Below are 20010 nucleotides of genomic sequence, written 5' to 3'. Positions count from 1 at the left end.
ATGTGGTGGTCTTGTGGCTCGACCTGAAGGTGGGGTCTTTTGGGTGACTGAGCCTTCGTCAGGCCAGACATGCACTGCAACAGTGTGTGGGATCAGGCTTCCCGCTGTGTAACAAGGGTTCACTCTGCTCCCTGGGGTCCCCTGGTGCTAGGCTGGCCTGCCCATTTCCTTTAGAGAGGGAACCAGAGGTCGGGGACAGATGCCTTTTCCAGAGTTGCTTTGTGTGTGGGGTGTGAGCAGACTTGGAACCCAGGGCTCTTGACACATGTTGGGCAGTGCATGGCTAGTTTTGTCTTCTAGTTGGAGTAGTTGTAGTCTTCTAGTTGAAAGGTGGGGCTGCTGGTGGTTAGGGCTCTCCAGAATGCTTCTGGTCAGGGCCTGTTGACCTCTGAGAAAGCCTGAAGAATGCTCCCAGGGGGAGCGCCTGGGTAGCTCAGTGGGTTAAGCCGCTGCCTTCAGCTCAGGTCATGATCCCAGGGTCCTGGGATTGAGTCCCACATGGGGCTCTCTGCTCAGCAGGGAGCCTGCTTCCTCCTCTCTCTCTCTCTGCTTGCCTCTCTGCCTACATGTAATCTCTCTCTGTCAAATAAATAAATAAAATCTTAAAAAAAAAAAAAAAAAGAATGCTCCCAGGAGACAGGTATGTCTGGGTAGGTAATTTTCACACTTTTTTTTTCCTGGAATATTCTTAGTTGTCTCATGGGAGAAGGGGAGGTTTGTGAAACTCTCCAAATTGGGACACTCTTTTATTTCATTTGACTCACTGAGGAAGAGGAGATGCTGGGCTATGTGGTCTGTGCATGTGCTGCTGGTGTTAGGAGAGGCTGGGATGTTCCAGAGCCTTCCTGGAGGCAGTGGGCCTGGTCAGGGTTTTGGAGGGTGAGGAGGAGAGAAGGTGATGCAGTCTGGCATGCTGGGGAGAGACAGGGATGACAGCAGACAAAGAACACCCATAGGGGAGGTGAGCCAGCTGTGAGCCCGGCTCAAAGAGCTCTGGCATTCTGGGCTGTGTGAGTTCACTCTGGGCCATCGAGTGATGGGCTAGAAACCTCGTGGTATGTGCTCGAGAGCTCACAAATACACGACTGGCGCCTTAACCAGCAGAAACTGATGGTCTTGCCATTCCAAAGGCCAGAAGCCCAGGTCCAGCGGGGGTCGGCAGGGCTGTGCTCCCTCTGGAGCTGGGAGGGGAATCCTTTGTTGCCTCTTCCTAGTTTCCAGTGGTACCTGGTGACCCTAGCATTCGTTGGCTTTGCAGACGCATCCTTCAGCTGTCCATCTTCACAAGGTTCTCCGTGTGTGTGTGTGTGTCCAAATTTCCTGTTTTTATAAGGACATAGTCACATTGGATTAGGGCCCAATGACCTCAGTTTAATCACATCTGCAGAGACCCCATAGGTCACATTTAAAGGTACCAAGGTGTAGGGCTTCCCTATTTTGGGGAGGGGGAGAAAGAGTTGAACCCCTAATGGGCCTAGCACGTGAGGCTGACATCTCTCCAAACCCTTGATCCCTAGTCATTCTCCCAGTGAACGTGTAAGAGCATGAGGCTTTGTTCTCCTCTCCAGAGGCGAGATATGCAGGTGATGTTCTTAGGAACACAGCTGGCAGGTGGCAGAGCTGGGATCCAATTCTGAGCCGTCTGGGGATCTTTCTGGAAAGGCCCATGCTCTCTCCTCAGGCCATGATAACCACAGGGGAACATTATGCCACACAGCAAAGAGGAAACCTACATTTCTCTTCCTACCATGGGGCACTTCCCAGGTCTGTGCAGACATGGGGACAAGGAGAGGTTTGAGGTTTGCAAGGTGTGGGGGAAGAAGAGTGGGGACAGCCTCCAGGAAAGGGGTTTTGCCCCAACGGGCATCTCCTCCTGCCTGTCTATGGATTTCTTTCTTTGCGTCTCTCCCTTGACTATTCCTGGAACTGTCATGTTCTCTTTTCTTGGTTCTGTGAGCTCCTCAGTCATCAGGCCTGGAAATCCCAGATAAAAGGCCCAGGCCAGGTTCCAGGAGGAAGGCCCCAGAGAAAGTGGTTCCCCACAGCCTCGCTGAGAGATGGGGCTTATTTTTAAACCTAAACAGATGGGGCGCTGGGAACCAAACACAGTTGTGGCTTCCAAATTCAAGGGACAGGCTAAAGAACACCCTAGGATGTAAGATTATGTGTGTGTGTGTGTGTGTGTGTGTGTGTGCGTGTGTGCATGTGTGCGTATTTTCACTGAGAATTGTTTGACATACACCATTATGGTGATTTCAACGGTGTAACACAAAGACTCAATATAAAAATTGGATTGTTTGGTTTTTTGCTATTGAGTTGTAGGAGTTCCTTATGTATTTCAGACTTTAACCCCTTATCAGATACGTACGGCTTGTAAATATTTTCTCCTCCACAGGAGGTTGGCTTTTCCATTTTGTTGATGGTTTCCTTTGTTGTCCCACTTTTAGTCTGATGTCCCACTTGCCTATTTGCAGGTGTTGCCTTTGCTCTTGGAGTCAGATTTAAAAAAAAGAAATCATTGCCAAGACCAATGCCAGGGAGCTTAACTCCCCTCTGTGTTCTTCTAGGGGTTTTATACTTTCAAGTCCTATGTTTAGGTCTTTAATTGCTTTTGAGTTAGTTTTTGTCTCTCATGTAAGAAAGTGGTCCGGTTTCATTCTTTTGCATTTGGCTGTCCGGTTTTTCCAGTACTGCTTACCGAAGAGGCTGTCCTTGCTGTATGTACATTCTTGGCTTCTTTGTTGGAAATTAACGTATGTCGGCTCATTTCTGGGTTCTGTACTCTGATTTTATGTCCCAACCATACCAGTTTGATTGCTTTTGCTTTGTAATATAGTTTGAAATCAGGGAGCATGATACCTCCAGATTTGTTCTTCTTTCTCGAGATGGTTTTGGCTATTTGGGGTCATTTGTGGTTCCATGCAGATTTGAAGATTGTTCTGTTTCTGTGAAAAATGCCACTGGAATTTTGGTAGGGATTGGATTGCATTCAATCTGTGGATTGCTTTGGGCAGAACGGACATTTGAACAATATTCTTCTTTCTATTATTTGTGTCATCTTCACGTTTTCTCATCAGTGTCTTAGAGATTTCTGTGTACAGGTCTTTCACCTCCTTGGTTACACCGGTTTGTAGGTATTCTTTAAGATGCAATTACAGATTTTTTTTTAAAAGATTTTATTTATTTATGAGAGAACACAGAGTGTGAGCAGGGGAAGGGGCAGAGGAAGAATTAGACTACCTGCTGAGGGGGGAACCCAAGGCTGAGCTCCATCCTAGGACCCTGAGATCAAGACCTGAGCTGAAGACAGATGCTTAACTGACTGAGCCACCCAGGTGCCCCAGATGGGCTGTTTTCTTACTTTCTCTTTTTGGTAGTTTGCTATTATGTATAGAAACACTGCATATTTTTGTGTATTGGTTTTGTGTCCTACAACTTTATCGAATTTGTTGATTTGTTCTGAGAGTGGAATTTGGTGGAACCTTCAGGGTTTTCTAATATGTAATATGTCATCCTACAGTAGTGACAGTTTGCTTCTTCCTTTCCAATGTGCATGCCTTTTCTTTTTCTTAATTCTCTGCCTTGGGTTTCAGTACTGTGGTGAATAGAAGGGGTGAGAGTCGGCATCCTTGTCTTGTTCCCGATCTTAGAGGGAAAGCTTTCAGTTTTTCACCACGACGATGTTAGCTGTGGGCTCATCCTAGGTGGCCTTTATTGTGTTGAAGCACGTTCCCTCTATACCCACTTTGTTGAGTTTTTATCATAAATGTTGAATTTTGTTAAATGCTTGTTCAGCCTCTCTTGAAGATGATCATGTTTTTACCCTTCATTTTATTCACATGATGGATCACATTGATTTGCGGGTGTTGAACCATCCTTGTATTCCTCGAATGAATCCCATTTTATTATGGTGTATGATCCTTTCAGTGTATTACTGAATTCAGTTTGCTAATATTTCATTGAGGAGATAATATTCTAACAGGACTTCTTAACCTATTTTGTGCCACGGGCCCCTTTGGAATGTTTTCAAATACCTAAAGTAAAATACAAAGGGTTATGAGGCATGTGGCTGGCTCAGTCAGTTAAACATCCTACTCTTGATCTCAGCTCAGGTCTTGAGCTCAAGATCATGAGTTCAACCCCTTGTTGGGCTCCATACTGGGCATGGAGCCTACTTAGGAAAAAAAAAAAATACAGAGGGTTATGAAGGAATCTAGTTCTGTTAGATACAGCTCTTGCCACAGACCACCTTGGGGAAGGCAGCCTGGCAGCCCTGGACAATGCAGAGCCCCTGAAGCGGGCCTTGCTACCCCAAGGGTCTACTAGCAGGTGGCGGGGTCCTAGGCATGGAGATTGGGTTGGGGTAGGCCCACATTCTGGTAGCCTTGTGACCCGAGTGAGGGCAGGGGTGACGAGCATGACAGCAGTGGCAACAAGGGCAAATGCTTCTTAGCACGGTGCACACTGTGCCCAGGGGCTGGCCTCAGTCAGACCGCATCAAATCTTCAGCCTTCTAATCCGCCTGGAGAGCTGGGTCCTTTTCGTGACAGGAACCAGACTCAGAGGAGCTGAGCACCTTGCCCAGAGGTGCCCATCCTGTGTCAGCATCAGCAAGGCTGCTGCTCTTGTTGGAAAGCACGAGGGTTCTGGCTGCTGCCTCTGTTACCGTACGGCCCTCGGTCTGCCATCCCCTCTCCTTCCTTGCAGATTTGACCTCCTTCAGCTCAGCTCTCTGCTGCCTCTGCAGTCTCCCTGGACTGTCTGGGTCTGTGGCTTGCCATGTGCCATAGTGGCCCCCAGAACCCCGTGGTGCCTTTCCCGTGGGCACCTCGGGCCCCAAACTATCTGTGACTTCATCCTGTGCCCATGCGTCGGGCCTGGGCTCCCTGTGTGGCATGGACTGTCTAGGCAGACTGTGGTTTCTCTGACCTGGAGAGGGTCATGGCCCGGACAGTCCAGGTGAGGGAGGGTACCCGAAGGTCACAGGAAGGGAAAAGGCGGGTGGAGGACGGAGATGGTGATTGGGACGGGTGGGACTTAGGGATGGGGAGGCAGGGCCTAATGGGAGGTGATGCAGAGGCTTCTTGCCTGCCTGGGGCCTCAAGGGCTGTTCCCTGGGCCAGAGAACACAGGGGACAGGTGTTGCCCTGGCTGCTGTGAGCGTGAGCTGGGGAGGAGAGGGAAGGCGGGTGGCCAGGATAGGCGTGCGAGGGAAGGGAGGATCTGGGTGCTCGTGGGCCCTCAGGTGTGGGGGCTACCTGGAGCGTGTCTCGTGCCCACCCAGTGCCAGAACGGGAGGGCGCAACTGGGAGGTGGGGAGATGTTGTCTTGTGGCATGGGTGAGGGGACTGGGGACCACCACAGCCCTACAGTGGAACTGGGGCCACGGTGCCGTGCCTGAGGCAGAGGAATGGGGACGCATGGGGCGGCTGTCTGTCCATCTGTCCTCTGGGTGAGCGTTCCTCACACACATCTTCTCACGTGGCTCAGAGCTACTCTGTTCTCCTTTCACAGATGGAGAGCCAGTATGGTAACCGGGGCCCTGCAGGATGAGGGGACGTCTGTCCAGGGTTCCCGAAGCCCAGATGGGGCTCAGTGCGCTTGGCTTGAGGCCATGCCCAGCTTGCTGGGGGCTCATCCCCAAGCCTCTTTCACAGCCCCAGGGAGTGGTGGAGTTCTGCCGGTGCTTAGCAGCCTTGGAGCTATGTGCAGTGTGGAGAGGGAGCTCAGGGGACTCTGGAAGGGGAGGGGGAGGGAAGTAGCTAACCTTTACAGAGCCCCTGTCCTGTGCCAGCACCCAGGGCCCCACTGCCTCGGACTTTCTCCCCTGAAAGCTGTCTGCTAGCAGGGTGGGGAGGCTCCCCTGACCTGACCTGCCGAGTCTTTGCATGAGCTTTTAGCCTCCGGACATGCCCTGCCCTTGCCAAGGGGGCTCCCAGCAGCCAAGCGAGCAGCTTTGGTGCTCAGATCCCATGTCATTTTGTCCCCCGTGCTCCGCATTCTCGGGCTGGGGCAGGATCTCCTGTCCCGCACCCATTTGCATGGGTTGGCTGAACCCATGCTATGTGCCGGCCAGCCTGGCATACAGCGGTGAAGAAGGCGTGCCCCTGCACCAGTGGGGACGGCTCTCTGGGGAGGGGGCACACCTGACCACGCAGGAAGCTTAAGGGCAGAGGTGACGGGGGCCCAGGAGAGTCTGGCTTTCCTGCTTCGCTGGTCCTGGCCCCACGCAGAGCTGGTGGCCCGGGCTCAGGAGACATCTGGAATAGCTGATGAGCTGCTTGCTGATGAGTCACCTTGGTTACTGTCAGCAGCAGAAAGGCAACCCGCACCCCTGGCTCAACCATGCTTCCAAGTGTCTATAAGTCTCTATCGTGTCTGTATCCCGAGCTCCCCAGACAGGACCTAGAAGACTAAAAACAGGGCGTTTACAATAAAGAGAGCTTGTGGATGTGGTGAGAAAGTTGTTCAGTGACAAGTGATTCTGCTGACCTCTTGTCCCCGAAGCCTCCTGGGACTCCAGTGTGTCTCCTTCTAGAGACGGTCTCTTCGTGCACCGGAGTGTGTCCGTGTGTCTGTCTGGCTGCACCCGCACGCGGATCTTCGCAGTCACCCTGATGGGCCCCACCTCTACCCACAGGTCTCCGTGCTGGTCCTCTTCGCCCTGGCCTTCCTCACCTGTGTTGTCTTCCTGGTTGTCTACAAGGTGTACAAGTATGACCGTGCCTGCCCCGATGGGTTTGTCCTCAAGGTAAGGCTCCGCCTCCCCAAGGCCCCAGGCACCCTCCCAGAGGGGATAGGCACTTGAGAAGTGGGGGCTTCTCCTGCTTCTTCCGTCAAGCTGGGCGGGGGGGGGAGAAGGGGGGAGCATGGAAGGGAGGCAGAGAGGCAGGGGAGAAGGCGATCTGTAGCAAGGCAGCTCCTGGGACTTGACCTCAGGCTGGGGGAGCAGAGGCCCTGAGGGAGGAAGGGCTTGCATGAGGGGGACCGGGGGCAGGGTTGGGCACATTTCCCACACACCTTGGCTGCCTGCTCCCCCTGGTGCCTGCTTGGCTGGGCTCCCTGTGCACGTGGAAATGCTTGCTTTGCTCTGATGCCTCTGCGTTCCAGAAAGTCTGCAAGGAGCACAGAAGCATACACCAGGGGCAAAAGGATTAAGTGAAGACAAAAAAAGGGCGGGTGTGGGGAGAGGTGAGGGGGAAGAGGTGAAGCATGAGGAAGTAAGATGGCCTCGCTGTTCACTTGCTCCTGTTTCCCACACACTCAACATCTGGGCCCACATTTGGTTCTGAACTCTCCAGAGCCATTGTGAAGAGGGAAACGGATGATTTCCTGGATCTGGTGTTGCCAGAACTAAAGCAGGAGTGGCCCACGGTGAGCACACACACGGACGGGCTTGGTTTGTCATCTGTGACCCGGTGACTTTGCTCGGTTTGGGTGATTCAAGGGCCACAGAACCCTCACATGAGTTAGCTGGCGAAGCCAGAACTCACGTTGCCCTTCAGCCCTTTCTCTGCACTGCAAGTGTGTTTGTCGTTATGTCATGCCTGCCGTGGGCCCCTTGCGGCTGCTCTTATCCGGGTGCTGAACTCCAGGCAGGACCCATTGGCTGAAGGTCCCCACCTTTGGGAAGCTCCCTGCTATTCTCAAAAGAAACGTAAAGTCAGTCGTATACTGAGTTAGGTTATAAGCGATGGAAAATAGAAGAGCAAAGCAGGGTTGGGGACTGCAGTTTCTAGAAGAGTGGTCAAGTTTGAGTAAAGCTCATAGGAGGCCAGTGAGACAACTGTGTGGGGCACCTAGTGCCCCCCCCCATGCTGTCTTCAATGAACCCGTGCACCTCCTGGATGGGCTGGGAGAGGTTATGGTCTGCTTGGAAGCTCAGGAGATGCCATGGTTTAAAGGAGGCCAACCCAGAGGGCCTGGGGGCTTCAAGGAGGGGAGGGATGCCCTTGACCAAGCAAGCTCATTAGCAGACGCTGGAGACTGGCAGGGCCAACCCAAGCTGGCTAGGGGTGCAGCGGTGCACACAGGACAGCAGGGCTGTGCAGGTCTGCTTAGCTTGGAAGACTGGGGGCAGGGGGATGTGAGCCAGCTATGGGCCAGGCAAAGGCCCTGGGGGAGGGCAAGGGGGAAGTGAGGGCACAGCCACTCGGTTGCCTGTGGAGGCTGGAGGTTTGGTGAGATGACCCAGGAGGCTGCTGCAGGGAGCCTGGGGTGAGAGAAGGGTCTGGCCTGCTCAGGGTGCTGGGGATGGAGAGACGACTTGGGGCATAGGGTGCAGGGAAGGAGGAGGGGAGGACGTGGTCCAGAGCTGGGTGAAGCAGAGTAGCTGATGTCATGGAGAGGAAGGAAAGCAGATGCAGGAGTGGTGCCCTGATGGGAACAGGGTGCACAGAGGACAGCTTCCTGGGGACTGGGCAGACTGTTTACAAACAACCAGGCTGGCAACTCCATCGGGAGAACCCAGGGTTTGCTTCCGGACTGTTCTCTCTGGACCAGGGCAAGCTGCCTGCGTGGAGGAGGCAACAGGCTAAATTGCCCAGCCCACAAGGCCAATTCTGCTGGAAAACCTAGGCTGGGCAGGTGGAGTCCACGAGAGGAGCCCTTGCAGGGGGAAGGGTAGGTCTCTGGGTATTCAGAGGCTCTGTGGGTGAGCCTGGGACCCAGCCAGCCTTGGGAATTGAGAGTCCGGTAACGTTCTGTCCGGGACTTCAGCATTTTCCACTGGCCTTTCCATCTAATTGGGGGCAGGTGTCCTTCCTGGAAACCCTGGCTGGGAAGACTGGGGAGCTGCTAGTCTGTGTCTAAAAGCCCTTGGCTAAAGCTGGGGGTGGGAGGAAGGTGTGTGTGAAGGGGGGTCCCATGGGACCCCCAGAGCCAGAGGGACCCCACAGGGGCCACAGAAGTCCTGGCATGAGCCTGAGGACAGCTGCCTGTGCTGTGGGTGAGGAGGTGCAGGCCACCCCCACCAGGAGCGTCATGGGGGGATTTAGGCAGGCAGATAGGGGCTGCGGGGATGCTCGGTTTCTGCCTTTTTCCTACACCTTGAAGTTATGGGAGTACTATGGACAGGCTTTAAAAGGAATGGGAACTTGCCCAAGCTGCCCATTTTGAACTATGGGTATTTCCTGTAGACCGTCCACATGCATTCTCACCGTGGTGCACGAAGGTGCATGTTCTCACCTGTGCACGAGGAACACTGACGAACGCTGGCCATGGGCCAGGGGCTGTTTGGAACGCGCTTGCTTGGATTACCTCGCTGGGCCGATGGTCATTCTGTCTGAGGGTGGAGGTGCAGGGAGCTTTGGTGACCTCCCCACACTCGCCCACAGAGGGGCATGAGGCTGCAATGTCTGGCCTGAGACAGGCTGGGTCAGAACTTCCTGGGAGCCCCTGGCCTCAGGCTCCCCCCAGAACTGGGGTTCTCGCCTACCACCAGCCCACCTCAGTGCCTCCCCGCAGGTTCCTCCAGCAGTCCGTGTGGGCAGCGGCAGAACCGTCCATCCTCCCTGGCCCGGCGCCCAGAGGGCAGGGGGAGGGGAGGCATGCTGTCAGGTCTAGAGGCCCCAGCCTAGCCTGGCGTGGAGGATCACATGGCCCAGGTTCTTGCAGGACTCTGTGCTGGCGAGTGGAGGAGGGGAGGACAGAGTGAAGGGCCGGTGGCAGCGCTGGCTGGGGACAGGGTGGCTGCCTGCCTGCTGCATGGGGGCTGCTGCTTCCCCCCAGACACAGCTGGGTTTGAGCTGCTGCTGAGATGCAGGCGTCCCTTTGGTGGTGCCCCTACAGCTTTTGATCTTCTCTGTCCACTGTGTGAACACGGACACATCACAGCTTCTTACCTGAGCGGCCCATCGCTGCCTTTGGTCCTCATGGCCACCCAGGAGGTGGGGCTCCCCTGCCCCATGTCGTAGGCAGGGGAGCTGAGGCTGGGAGCAGAAGGAGCTGCGGTAGACATGACCTATGGCATGGGCAGGCCTCCACGGTCACGCTCTTTCCAGGGCATGGCTCCTGCTGCCCCCACGGACACCCTGGACAGGCAGACTGGGGTGGGCAGCACGCTGCAGACTGTCCTCTCCCGGAAATGGCTCCCTGTGTTCCCTGAGGGCCGGTAGGTAGGTGTGATCCTGGTATCTCGGGCAGTAGGGAGCAGGGAGGAGGCAGGAGGCCTGTATTCTGTGGGGCAGACAGTCCTGGGCTTGAAGGGAAGGCCCGTGGTGACTATGTCCCATAACCAACCAGCCAGCAGCTCGGAGCCTCTCTCAGTCGCCCAGGCAGGAAAACACACGAGGCACTGGCCTGGGCAACAGAGACACGTGGACATGCTGTGGACTGTGCTGGACCCCAGTGCTCTCCACACGACCCTGCAGCCCACGCTGACCTTTCACCCCCTCACTACCCTCCCAGATCCACCAGTGAGGAAGCAGTCCCTTGCGGGCCAGGCACTGGACCAGCCACGCCAAGCAGGCACTGACCGTGCTCTGCTGAGAGGCCAGGCTTGCCACTTCCTGGTGTTGGAGCCACAGAGCCTGGGCTTCCCAGGGGAGGGCCACAGGGTGGGCGCAGGGGGCTAGCAGGGTTGGTGGCCTGGGCTTCGGCCTGGTGTTTTGGCATCCCCAGTGCCTGGCATGCTGGGCAGTCCACCCGTGGGAGAGCTGGTCCTCAGCCATGCCTGGTCACTTCACACTGACACTTCTGTGCCCAGCGTCCTGGGAGAAGCATCTTGGGGGAGAGGGACCTTCATCATGAGAGGCTGCCACGTCTGAGTGAGTGCACAGGAGCTTTTCCACGACTGGGGTGGCAAGCATCAAGTGCTCAGCCCTGTGTCCCTGCTTTGGACGCCAGGCAACCGCCAGGACCTGAACCTGCCTGCTGGGGAGGCCTCTGGGTTCAGAGGACATTACAGTCTGTCCCCCAAGAGGAAGTTGCGCAGGCTCTGGTGTTTACCTGGTTCAGAAAGCACTTGGCAAGCTGTCAGGGATGAAGAGAAGGTCAGGAGGGGGAGAACAGCAGCGTGGGAGGCAAAAACCCCAGTCTGTTTTCTTCTGTCAGGGAGATGGCAGGTGGACCTCGAATCTACAGAAGACCTCAAGGAGCAGCCCCCCACCCCAATCTGCCTTTAGCTTTCAGAGACTGTGCAAGAGCTGGCCCCAGACCAGGGCGAGGCTCCTGGAGGGGGTTCCCCGGCTGCATCCCAGGCTGGACCTGGGGTCTCCTGGCGCCCACATCCACGGTGCAGCAGCCGTGGCTGGCCATCCTAGCAGTGGCCTGAGGTGCCCAGAGATGTGGTCATCAAAGGTCCTGTCAGTGTCTACATGATGCTTGCCCGGGGGAGGTGAATGGACACTTAGAGCAGCTGGGCTTCTTGCTGAGCCCCGTGAGGTGGTTGGAGTGCTGTGGGTTGGGCTTGGTCTTTAGGTCCTGGCTGTGCACCTGCCAGCTGGGTGGCTACGGCCAAGACTGGCCAGAAAGATGGCATTCAGGGCACTGAGCCTCAGAGTATCTGGGATGTTTGAACATACAGATGGCTCCCAGGCAAATGTGCGGAGTTAGACCTCTCGGGGCTGGTGGAGAATCTGGGCTGTGAAACCCTTCCTGATGACCATGGAGGTGGCCAAGGCCAGGCACCCATCTTAGCTGCAGTCTCCTCTCACCATCTGAGAGAGGCACCATGGTGTTCATGCGTGGCTCTGGTTGCTTAGACACGCGGGTTAACATGGCTTCCACAAGGTGGAAGTTGACCTCTCTCATGCTAAGGGCCAGCTGGAAGGCGGTGAGGTTCTGTGAGGTCATCCTGGAGCTCCGATTCTGTCTCATTACTGCCCTGCCAGCTCCCAAGGTATTCTTCCCTGGGCAAAGGCAGCCAAGAAAGGGCTGCGGGAGAGAGCCAACATCCACTCCTGTCCCACTGGCCAGTGGTCCCATGGCCTCACCTGGCAGCCAGGAGAGCTGGGACATGTTAGCTGGGCGTCAAGTGCCTGCTTAGCTCTGGGGGGATGGCTGGTGGAAGACAACCCACAGCCCCAAGCACCTCCTTTGTGGGTCTGAGCTCCACCTCTTGTCGTGTGGGCTGGCCACATCAGCCGTGGTGGGGCAGTGGCCTAGCTTGGCTCCTAGATTGATAAGGAAAGGCAGCCTGGGGTGCAGGGTTTTAACTTTTGGGGGTCCTAGACCGTTGACTAGCTGATGGAGCTGATGGTCTCCCCACCCCGTATCTCCCCAGGGTTCTGTTTCTTGTAGGGGGCAGAGCCTCTTCCTTTGTCGACAGATGTCTGGGATAGCCCCTCCCCACCCCAACATGCTGTCTGGGGTCCTCAGGGACATCTTGCTGCTCTCTGGATCACAAGGTCACACTGTTCCCTCACAGGACCTTGCAGGCCTGGTGTGGCTGCCTCTGGGACCCAGGCCACTCTTCCCAGTGTGTTCCTCGTGCTGCTGTGGACTGTCTGCGAGGCCGGTCTCCTCTGCCTCCAGCGCTCTCCCTCCGCCTCCCCTGTTAAAAGCCTAGCTCCCAGGAGGCCTTTCCGACTTCCCTCCCTTCACTATTTGACTAGGTGGTTTCTGGTAGATGGAAGATAAATGACAACCAGGGTGAGATCTTTAGAGAAGCAGGAAGGCCCAAAGTCATTACACACATGCCCCAGGAGCCCAAGGACTGCTGTGTCCTGGCCTTGTTAGGGAGGTTGACCCTGTCATCTCCCTAAATCGGTGTCTGGTGGTTGCTGGGCTGTGCCAAGCAGGACCCCTTCCTGCTTTTGCAGATCCTTCTTTTTCTCCTCTCGGCCCTGGGAAGGTGCTCGGTAAACATCTGTGAGGTGTTACCTGGAGACACACACTGGCCTCCCCTCCAGCCTCGGTGCCCACGTCTCAGTGGCCTCTTGTTTTTCAGAACACACAGTGCATTCCAGAAGGCTTGGAGAGCTATTATGCGGAGCAAGACTCCAGCGCCCGGGAGAAGTTTTACACCGTCATCAACCACTACAACCTGGCCAAGCAGAGCATCACGCGCTCGGTCTCCCCCTGGATGTCTGTTCTGTCGGAAGAGAAGCTGTCTGAGCAGGAGACCGAAGCTGCCGAGAAGTCCGCTCAGTGAGACGGGCAGGTTCCTTACGAGGTGTCACTTGAAGGTAACCAAGGGACTCGGAGGGACGTTTCATTAAATATAATTACCGATACTTTAGAGGTTACTCATTTATGGTGCAACTGCTTCTGTTTGCTGATGCTGCTTTGCAAATACAACTTGCTGCCGGCCACTCATGGGCATAAAACCAAGTGCATATCAGCGTTGCTTAAAGAGCTCTGACACCACTTTCCATGTTAAGGAATCTTCATTTAGTACTTTACTGGGACTTATTGGAAGCTATCAAAAAATAAATTTACACTGGATATGCAAGGGGTTTGGGTTCAGACAAATAATGCATTTTGTGGAATTGATTTATTTTACATGCCCCGCCCCCGCACCCCTGCCCTCACCATTTGCAGTCCTTAGTCCACAGCCATATTCAGAGTGATCCCACGTTGCTAAGAGCAAGCTGTCCTTCAGAATTTCTTCCAGCCTTCAGTCAGGCAGCAACAGTGCCATTGCTGAGACGCACAGTAGTGAGAGGTATAGAGAAGGAAGGAAAACAGGACATCCGGGAGTGGATGTACCCCTTCTTTCCCTGTGCTCATCCCTATGTGTGCACGTGTCCCGCTGCCGAACACTTGGGGTCTGTATTCCCCCCCCCCCACCGGCGTTGGCATCTTGGGTGGGGAGCACCATGTTTCGCTCCAGTGCACGTGAGGCTGTGGAAAGAGTGGTCCCTGGGCTGCGGGCTCCAGGACTCTGTCCCCCCATAGGTAGTCCGTCTGCTCTGTGACGTGTTGAATAGGAACAAAACCGCTTTGGTCTTTTGTTCTCTTTGGTTATGAATAAATTTGTACCAGTAGCCCTGTTAGCAAGTTGGTTTTCAAAACTTATTTGTGTTGGAAAAGTGAAAATGTAATTGCTGGGGAGCCAAGACTGACTTATTTTGTGAACCAGAACTCCTTTACTGTAGAAGCAGGCAGGAAAGGCTGAGAGGGGCTGGTGTGGCAACTTGCAAACCCAATGACGACATTTCAATTCACAATCTTTGTAAAAAAATGATGTTTCAACCTGAATCTTGACATTAAAGTATATGTTTACAAAATTGCCAGTTAGATAAGTATGTAAGACGATTAAATAGAAAAAAGACATTCACAGACATTTTCTTCTATGTTATTTGAATGTGTTGTTTCTGGTGGACATGTCAAACATTTCACTGTTTTTTAGTAGATCAAAAATAAATGACAACTAGTGCAAAACCTGTTGCAAACAAGCATGGTGATCACAGTTGACTCCATTACTGTTTCCAAAACCCGATTTCATTATCAAGGGTGTTCTGAAACCAGGGTTGTGGGCTTGGGGCTGGGAGTCAGGCAGGTAGCGAGCCTGAGCTGCGCATGCAGTAAAGGCTGCGAGGTCCCTTGGCGAGCGGGGACCACACGTCTGTGAGCGTGGCCAGGCCATGTATGCGCACCGCTAAGGCAACACATTCCTTGTACCATCTAGATGTTTTATTGGCTGTAAACTCACTCACAGGTAACTTCTGACACTTCCGCTCTGTGCAAACAAGGAACACAAGGAGCCCGCAGCTGCGCGACAGTCAGTATCTCACATGGGTGTGGGGCCCCACGGACCACCAGCGAGCTTTCTGCACAGAAGTGGCTCCAGAAGTCTCGAGCTTCCCACTGCAAACCGGTGCTCCTGTTTCTTCAAGGGTCAGGCACACAGGTCGGGGAGCCGTAGGCCAGGTTCCAGCTCTGGACACAAGCTCCAGTGCCCCCCCACCCCCCGAGTGCCCAGAGTCTGTCCCCACCCTTCTTCCCTACCCAGCAGGCAGGTGTCTGCTGCACTTCTGTGACCCACTGACAGGACACGAAGTAGCTCTAGGTGCATTTATTACATTAACAGAACAATGGTTTGCTTCTAGAATATAGTGAAGCTATCACAGGGCTCAGGCAGAGAAGAAGCCACAGGAAACAAAGAAATGATCATTGTGAGAAGTTACCAACCGGCACTTCTCCCCGAAGCCACTGGAAGGGCAAGGCAGGAGCCTCCCTGAGCCCCGGGCCTCCAGCTGTAGGTGCAGCCAGTGAGCCCCCTCACCCCCACCTCACCCACCTCAAGTCAGGATTGCTGCTATATAGGCCACGTTCCACTTGTGTTATTTTCTCTTTCCGCTACCAAATGGGCTTAAAACCACAGGCCTGGGTGTTCCTTCTGTGAGAGTGTGCCTCTGTCCCAGCCCCCTCCCCCCTGAACGGCGCAGTGATGAAATCTCAGTCCTGCTCCGATCCCGGCAACCCTTGACCACGCGCCATCTGCCAGGAGCAGCCAGGACAGGCTAGCTGTCATACCAGTCCAGGAAGAGCAGGGAGAAGGAGCACATCACCAGGAAGAAGAGGACCCACACTCGGAAGCCAGCGTTGTTTTTAATGGCCTGGGAGGGGTGGGGAGGAGCACAGGGATTTGCGTCACAGGGGATCCTGGTTTCAAAGCCCTCAAGCACTCCACCTGTCTGCACACTCCCCCTCCACTGGGCAGGAGCAGTGTATTGCTGGAGCCTATGCTGGCCGTAATTATTAGGCAAAACCACAGAGTGGGTCTAGAATCTGTAGGCAAACAGGTATTTCCCTGTTTCTCCCAGGAAACACCCAGAAACGGTCCATGTGTGTCCCAGAGTTAAAACTACACGCATAGACCAAGTGCACCGACCATGACTGGCCAGGCCGCGGCCCCCGGGAGTACAGTGCCAATGGTGGCCCCATGTCAACCCAGCCTGAGCACCGTACCCAGAGGACAGAGTCCACCGTGGTGGCCCCAAAAAACAGGAACCAAGGCTCTGGCCCTTTGGGTAGGGAGCGGTTTCAAAAAGCTTCTCCAGTGGAGCCCACCCCTGGCTTTAAGGAGCTGGTCCAGCCCTTGCCAAGAGTGACCTCATATGCCTCTCACTGTTCCTTTGGAGGGCCGTGAGTCATGTCTCTTGGTAATAGCGGGGGCCCAGGGTTTGGTGGGGATGGAGATGAGGCTGTGTGGTGCCATCAGGTGAGCCCTGGGGGCTGGGCCCCAGCAAGGCACTCAGGCAGCCATGCCAGCAAGACGGCGGCTGCTGCCCAGACGTGGTGCCACACTGGGGAGACCTGGGGGGCCCAAGAGTACTCACCTCTCTGATGTCTTCATTACCCTCCTTGATATTCTCAGTTGCTCCGACAACTAACTGGTGAATGCTGTCAATCTCGGCTTCCTGTGGAAGGACAGTGACAGGTGACCAAAACACGCTCTCTTTCCCTAAGTGTACAGACATCAGAAGCCAGCAGCTGCCACTTAGGGAGGAATGGGACTTTACACACATGAGCCTACGAGTCCTCACAGTGCCCCGAGGGGTAGCAGCAGCCCCATTTTGCAAAAGGGAAACTTAGGATTCAGAGAAGTTTAGTAACTTGCCCGAAGTCACACAGCAAGCATGTGGCAGGACCAGGACAGGAACCCAGTGCCTGTGCCCCATGTATCCCCAGCTGCCACCTGCTGTCCCTCTTGCTGGTCAAGAAGGGACAAACATGAGAGCTGCCTACTACACAGTAGCCACGAAAAGCCAGGGGCTTTTCTTCCACTCTTTCCTCTACTCTTTGGACGTCCAGAGACAAATGCCTCCAAATGCATATGCTTTAAAACACGTTAGCTCCTTGGGGCACCGGGTGGCTCAGTGGGTTATAGCCTCTGCCTTCGGCTCAGGTCATGATCTCAGGGTCCTGGGATCGAGCCCCACATTGGGCTCTCTGCTCAGCAGGGAGCCTGCTTCCTCCTTTCTTTCTGCCTGCCTCTCTGTCTACTTGCGATCTCTGTCAAATAAATAAATAAATAATCTTAAAAAAAAAATTACAAAAACAAACAATACAAAAAAAATCCCACGTCAGCTCCAGGAAAGTGCTTTGTGCTTCACCATTTTGTGTCTCTCTTAGAAAAGGAAAGAAAACAAAACACAAAACTAAGCACCTGGGTAGCTCAGTCAGTTAAACCTCTGCCTTCCATTCAACTCATGGTTCCAGGGTCCTGGGATGGAGCTCCATGTCCAACTCCATGCTCAGCGGGAGCCTGCTTCTCCCTCTCCTCCCTGGTTGTGCTTGCTCTTGCTATCTGTCATTATCTCTCTTTCTCTCAAGTAAATAAAACCTTTAAAAAAAAGGGGGATCTGGGGCACCTGGGTGGCTCAGTGGGTTGGGCCTCTGCTTTTGGCTCAGGTCATGGTCTTTGGGTCCTGGGATCGAGCCCGGTGTCGGGCTCTCTGCTCAGAGGGGAGCCTGTTTCCCCTCCTCTCTGCCTGCCTCTCTACCTGCTTGTGATCTCTGTCAAATAAAATCTTAAAAAAAAAAAAAAAGGGAGAAGTTAAAATGTACAAACATTAGCTCCCATGTACTGACAGGCTGCCATGAGCCAGGCATGTGTACCTCTATACCAGCTCTAAGGGTGACACAGGGGACACCTGCTCCGCTCTGTGGAGGGTGGCATAGCTCAGGGCACCCTGGGTTGGAGCCAGTCTGTCTGACCCTCCCTGACCTCTGAGCTCTCCTCCCACGCTGAGATGCCTCTAGAAACAAGGCGTGTGCTCTGACAGGGACAGCTGACTTCACTTTTGTATGTATCAGGAGGCTTCTATGTGAAGGTTAGCATACAGACGCCTGAAGAGTTCCTTCAGCGGGCTGATTAAAAGGACAGCTCTTATGAAGCTGAACTTCCAAACTGTTAGGCTTCATGTACCTAATTTACAATGACTCGACTCTGGCTGTGAGGTTCAGGACAGGTTTTGGGAGTAGGGTATCTTAAGCCAATGAGCCCAGTTTCCTACAATGGAGCAAAGTGATTTTGTCTTTGAAACTCTTCCATGGTCTGTGGGTATTATAAACAAAAGGACAAACCGATCAGGTCTCTAACAGCTTTGCATTACTGGCTGGAGAAATTTCAGCAGGGGAGGCAGGTACACATAACATAAAATCCTCTTAGAAGAATGATCCTATTTGCTGTGTGGATGTGACACCTGAGGGCACAGACCTGGTACTCAGAGAGGGCCAAGTCTGGGCTCTCGGAAAGGCCGACTCAGAAGCTACTTCCCCAGCAGGTGCTGTGCTGGGGGCTTTCTGGGGGCCCACCTCTGAGACTTACAGCAGCCCTGCAAGGGTCACAGCCCTGCAGAGCCAGCGGGCCGGCCTGGTTCCCTGAGGGCATGAGAACGAAGAGCGACCAGACTCCTGCCACCTTCGTGTGCTCCACCAAACAGCCTGGCTGGGCCCTCAGTTGGGTCTGGGCCACCTGAGAGCAGAGATGTCCCTGCCATGCACAGAGGCTGCACCAGGGGGACAGGAGGCCTTCCCCTGAGGAGCCCTCTGAGCACCCATGGGCCGCGTGCACAGGGCTCTGGGTGCTCGGGTGCAGAGACCAGGCCAGCTCAAAAGGAACGGCTGGACTTCACAATACATTCATTCTTTGAAGCTAACACTTTGAACAACGATTTTTTTTTTTCTTTCTTACCTGCTGTAAAACCTTCTCTGTGAATATCTCCTGGAGTCTGGAGATTTCAACCACTCTCCCTTCGATTTGCCTTCATTTCGGGGGAATGAAAAAAAAGAGGTTACAGACAACCATTAATACTTGGTAGTTCTAACAAGAATGCTATGCATTTCTAAAGGGATTGTCTAAGTGAGAAATGGAGGGGACACACCACACAGCCTCCAGAGAGGGAAAGGGACAGCGTGTCATCCGTGAGAGAGGGACGGGGCACCGTGTCAAGCTTGGGGGAGGAGACAGACGTTTTACTTCTCGTCTCTCCTCTTAAGTCTCCCAGTTTGGAGGGTATTGTGCCATTTGGAACCACGTCCTCCCCCGGAAGCTGACCCGCAGGGCCCTGGCGTGGAGTCCATGCCCCGGTTACAAAAGGCAGTCTTCTAGAAGGCCTGTACCCAGCCTAGTAACCACAATAACATGGTGGGGATTCAAAAGAAAGCACCAGAATGTGCTGACAACTCAACTTTGTTACTGCTCAGTAGGTTGAGGGAGAGTCTTTCTGCCACTCTAACCAACTTCCTGTTGAAAGGAAAAACTCTGATTCCGTCTGAAAAATCTATCTGGGTTCAGCAACCAAGTGTCTGGGCTTCCTGTTCAGGGGCAGCAAGGGTGTCCCAGGGGTGGCCTGGGGGCTCGAGCAGGCCTAGAAATGAGGATGAGCTCCCAGCCCAAGAGGCCTGCTGTGTAAGGGCAAGAGGCAGCCAATCATCCCAGGGCTTCGAGGTGTGGGAAGGGAGAGCGAGGTGCACAGGGGCAGGGGTGGTGAGGGTGGAGTGTCAGAACAAGGACCAGGAGGCCCACGGAAGACAGACAAAGGTTACAGAAGAGCACAGGCCGGGTGCTGTCAGAGGGAAACACCTGCATGCGGAGTCCCCAGGGCTGTGTAGGTACAGTGCCGGGAGGCATTTTCTCTTGGGATGAGCCCACAGAGCAGCAGGGCTTCCCATTCAGATGCTTCAAACATTCTTGGGGGAACAGGCCCCAAATGCTTCCCCTGAGGACCAGCCAGCGATGGTTCACATGGGCAAACACAGCCACTTGCCTTTGGTGCCGCCGACCCCGGTGCTGAGGGAGCACACAGACCCTGGCAGAGCCAAGTGCAGGAGGCTGCCTCTGGTTGGTGGTTCATCACAAGGCCCTCATCTCACTGGGAGTCATGAGGCGCAAACAACCCCCATGAGCCCCCCCCCCACAGTATTTGGTGCAATCTGCTTGAGGTCACTGGGAACAGCATGAAAGGGGTGACGAAAGGGGGGCCCACAAGGTGACAGAAATCAGTAAAGTTGGGCACCTGCCTTCACCTCCAAATGGCTTGGGGGGGGTGCATGTGGCCAGGGCCACAAGCGGACACCATGGCACGAAAGTGAATTTATTCCCCATTTCTGGGAAAG

The 20010-nt window shown here is 54.4% G+C and overlaps 2 protein-coding genes across 2 annotated transcripts in view; one reads left to right on the top strand and one right to left on the bottom strand.

Moving 5' to 3' along the window:
• The window catches only part of NSG1 (neuronal vesicle trafficking associated 1), a 29876-nt gene extending 15551 nt beyond the window's left edge, over nt 1-14325 (top strand). Inside the window, exons 4-5 of the mRNA XM_045075573.1 lie at nt 6641-6751; nt 12890-14325. Of these exons, the coding sequence (XP_044931508.1) occupies nt 6641-6751; nt 12890-13093 (315 nt within the window). The 3' untranslated portion in view covers nt 13094-14325. The remainder of the gene's footprint in view (nt 1-6640; nt 6752-12889) is intronic.
• Nucleotides 14326-14562: 237 nt separating this feature from the next.
• Nucleotides 14563-20010, bottom strand: part of STX18 (syntaxin 18) — a 116485-nt gene continuing 111037 nt past the window's right edge. The window contains exons 9-11 of the mRNA XM_004770545.3: nt 18587-18656; nt 16227-16307; nt 14563-15503 (exon numbers count right to left, since the gene is read on the bottom strand). Coding sequence (XP_004770602.1) covers nt 15408-15503; nt 16227-16307; nt 18587-18656 — 247 coding nt within the window. The 3' untranslated portion in view covers nt 14563-15407. The remainder of the gene's footprint in view (nt 15504-16226; nt 16308-18586; nt 18657-20010) is intronic.

This window comes from Mustela putorius, unplaced genomic scaffold (assembly GCF_011764305.1).
Source record: "Mustela putorius furo isolate JIRA1106 unplaced genomic scaffold, ASM1176430v1.1 tig00000083_pilon_pilon_pilon, whole genome shotgun sequence".
Lineage (NCBI taxonomy): Eukaryota > Metazoa > Chordata > Mammalia > Carnivora > Mustelidae > Mustela > Mustela putorius.
The sequence above is the reverse complement of the archived record's forward strand: the minus strand, read 5'-3'. Positions and strand labels throughout refer to the sequence as shown.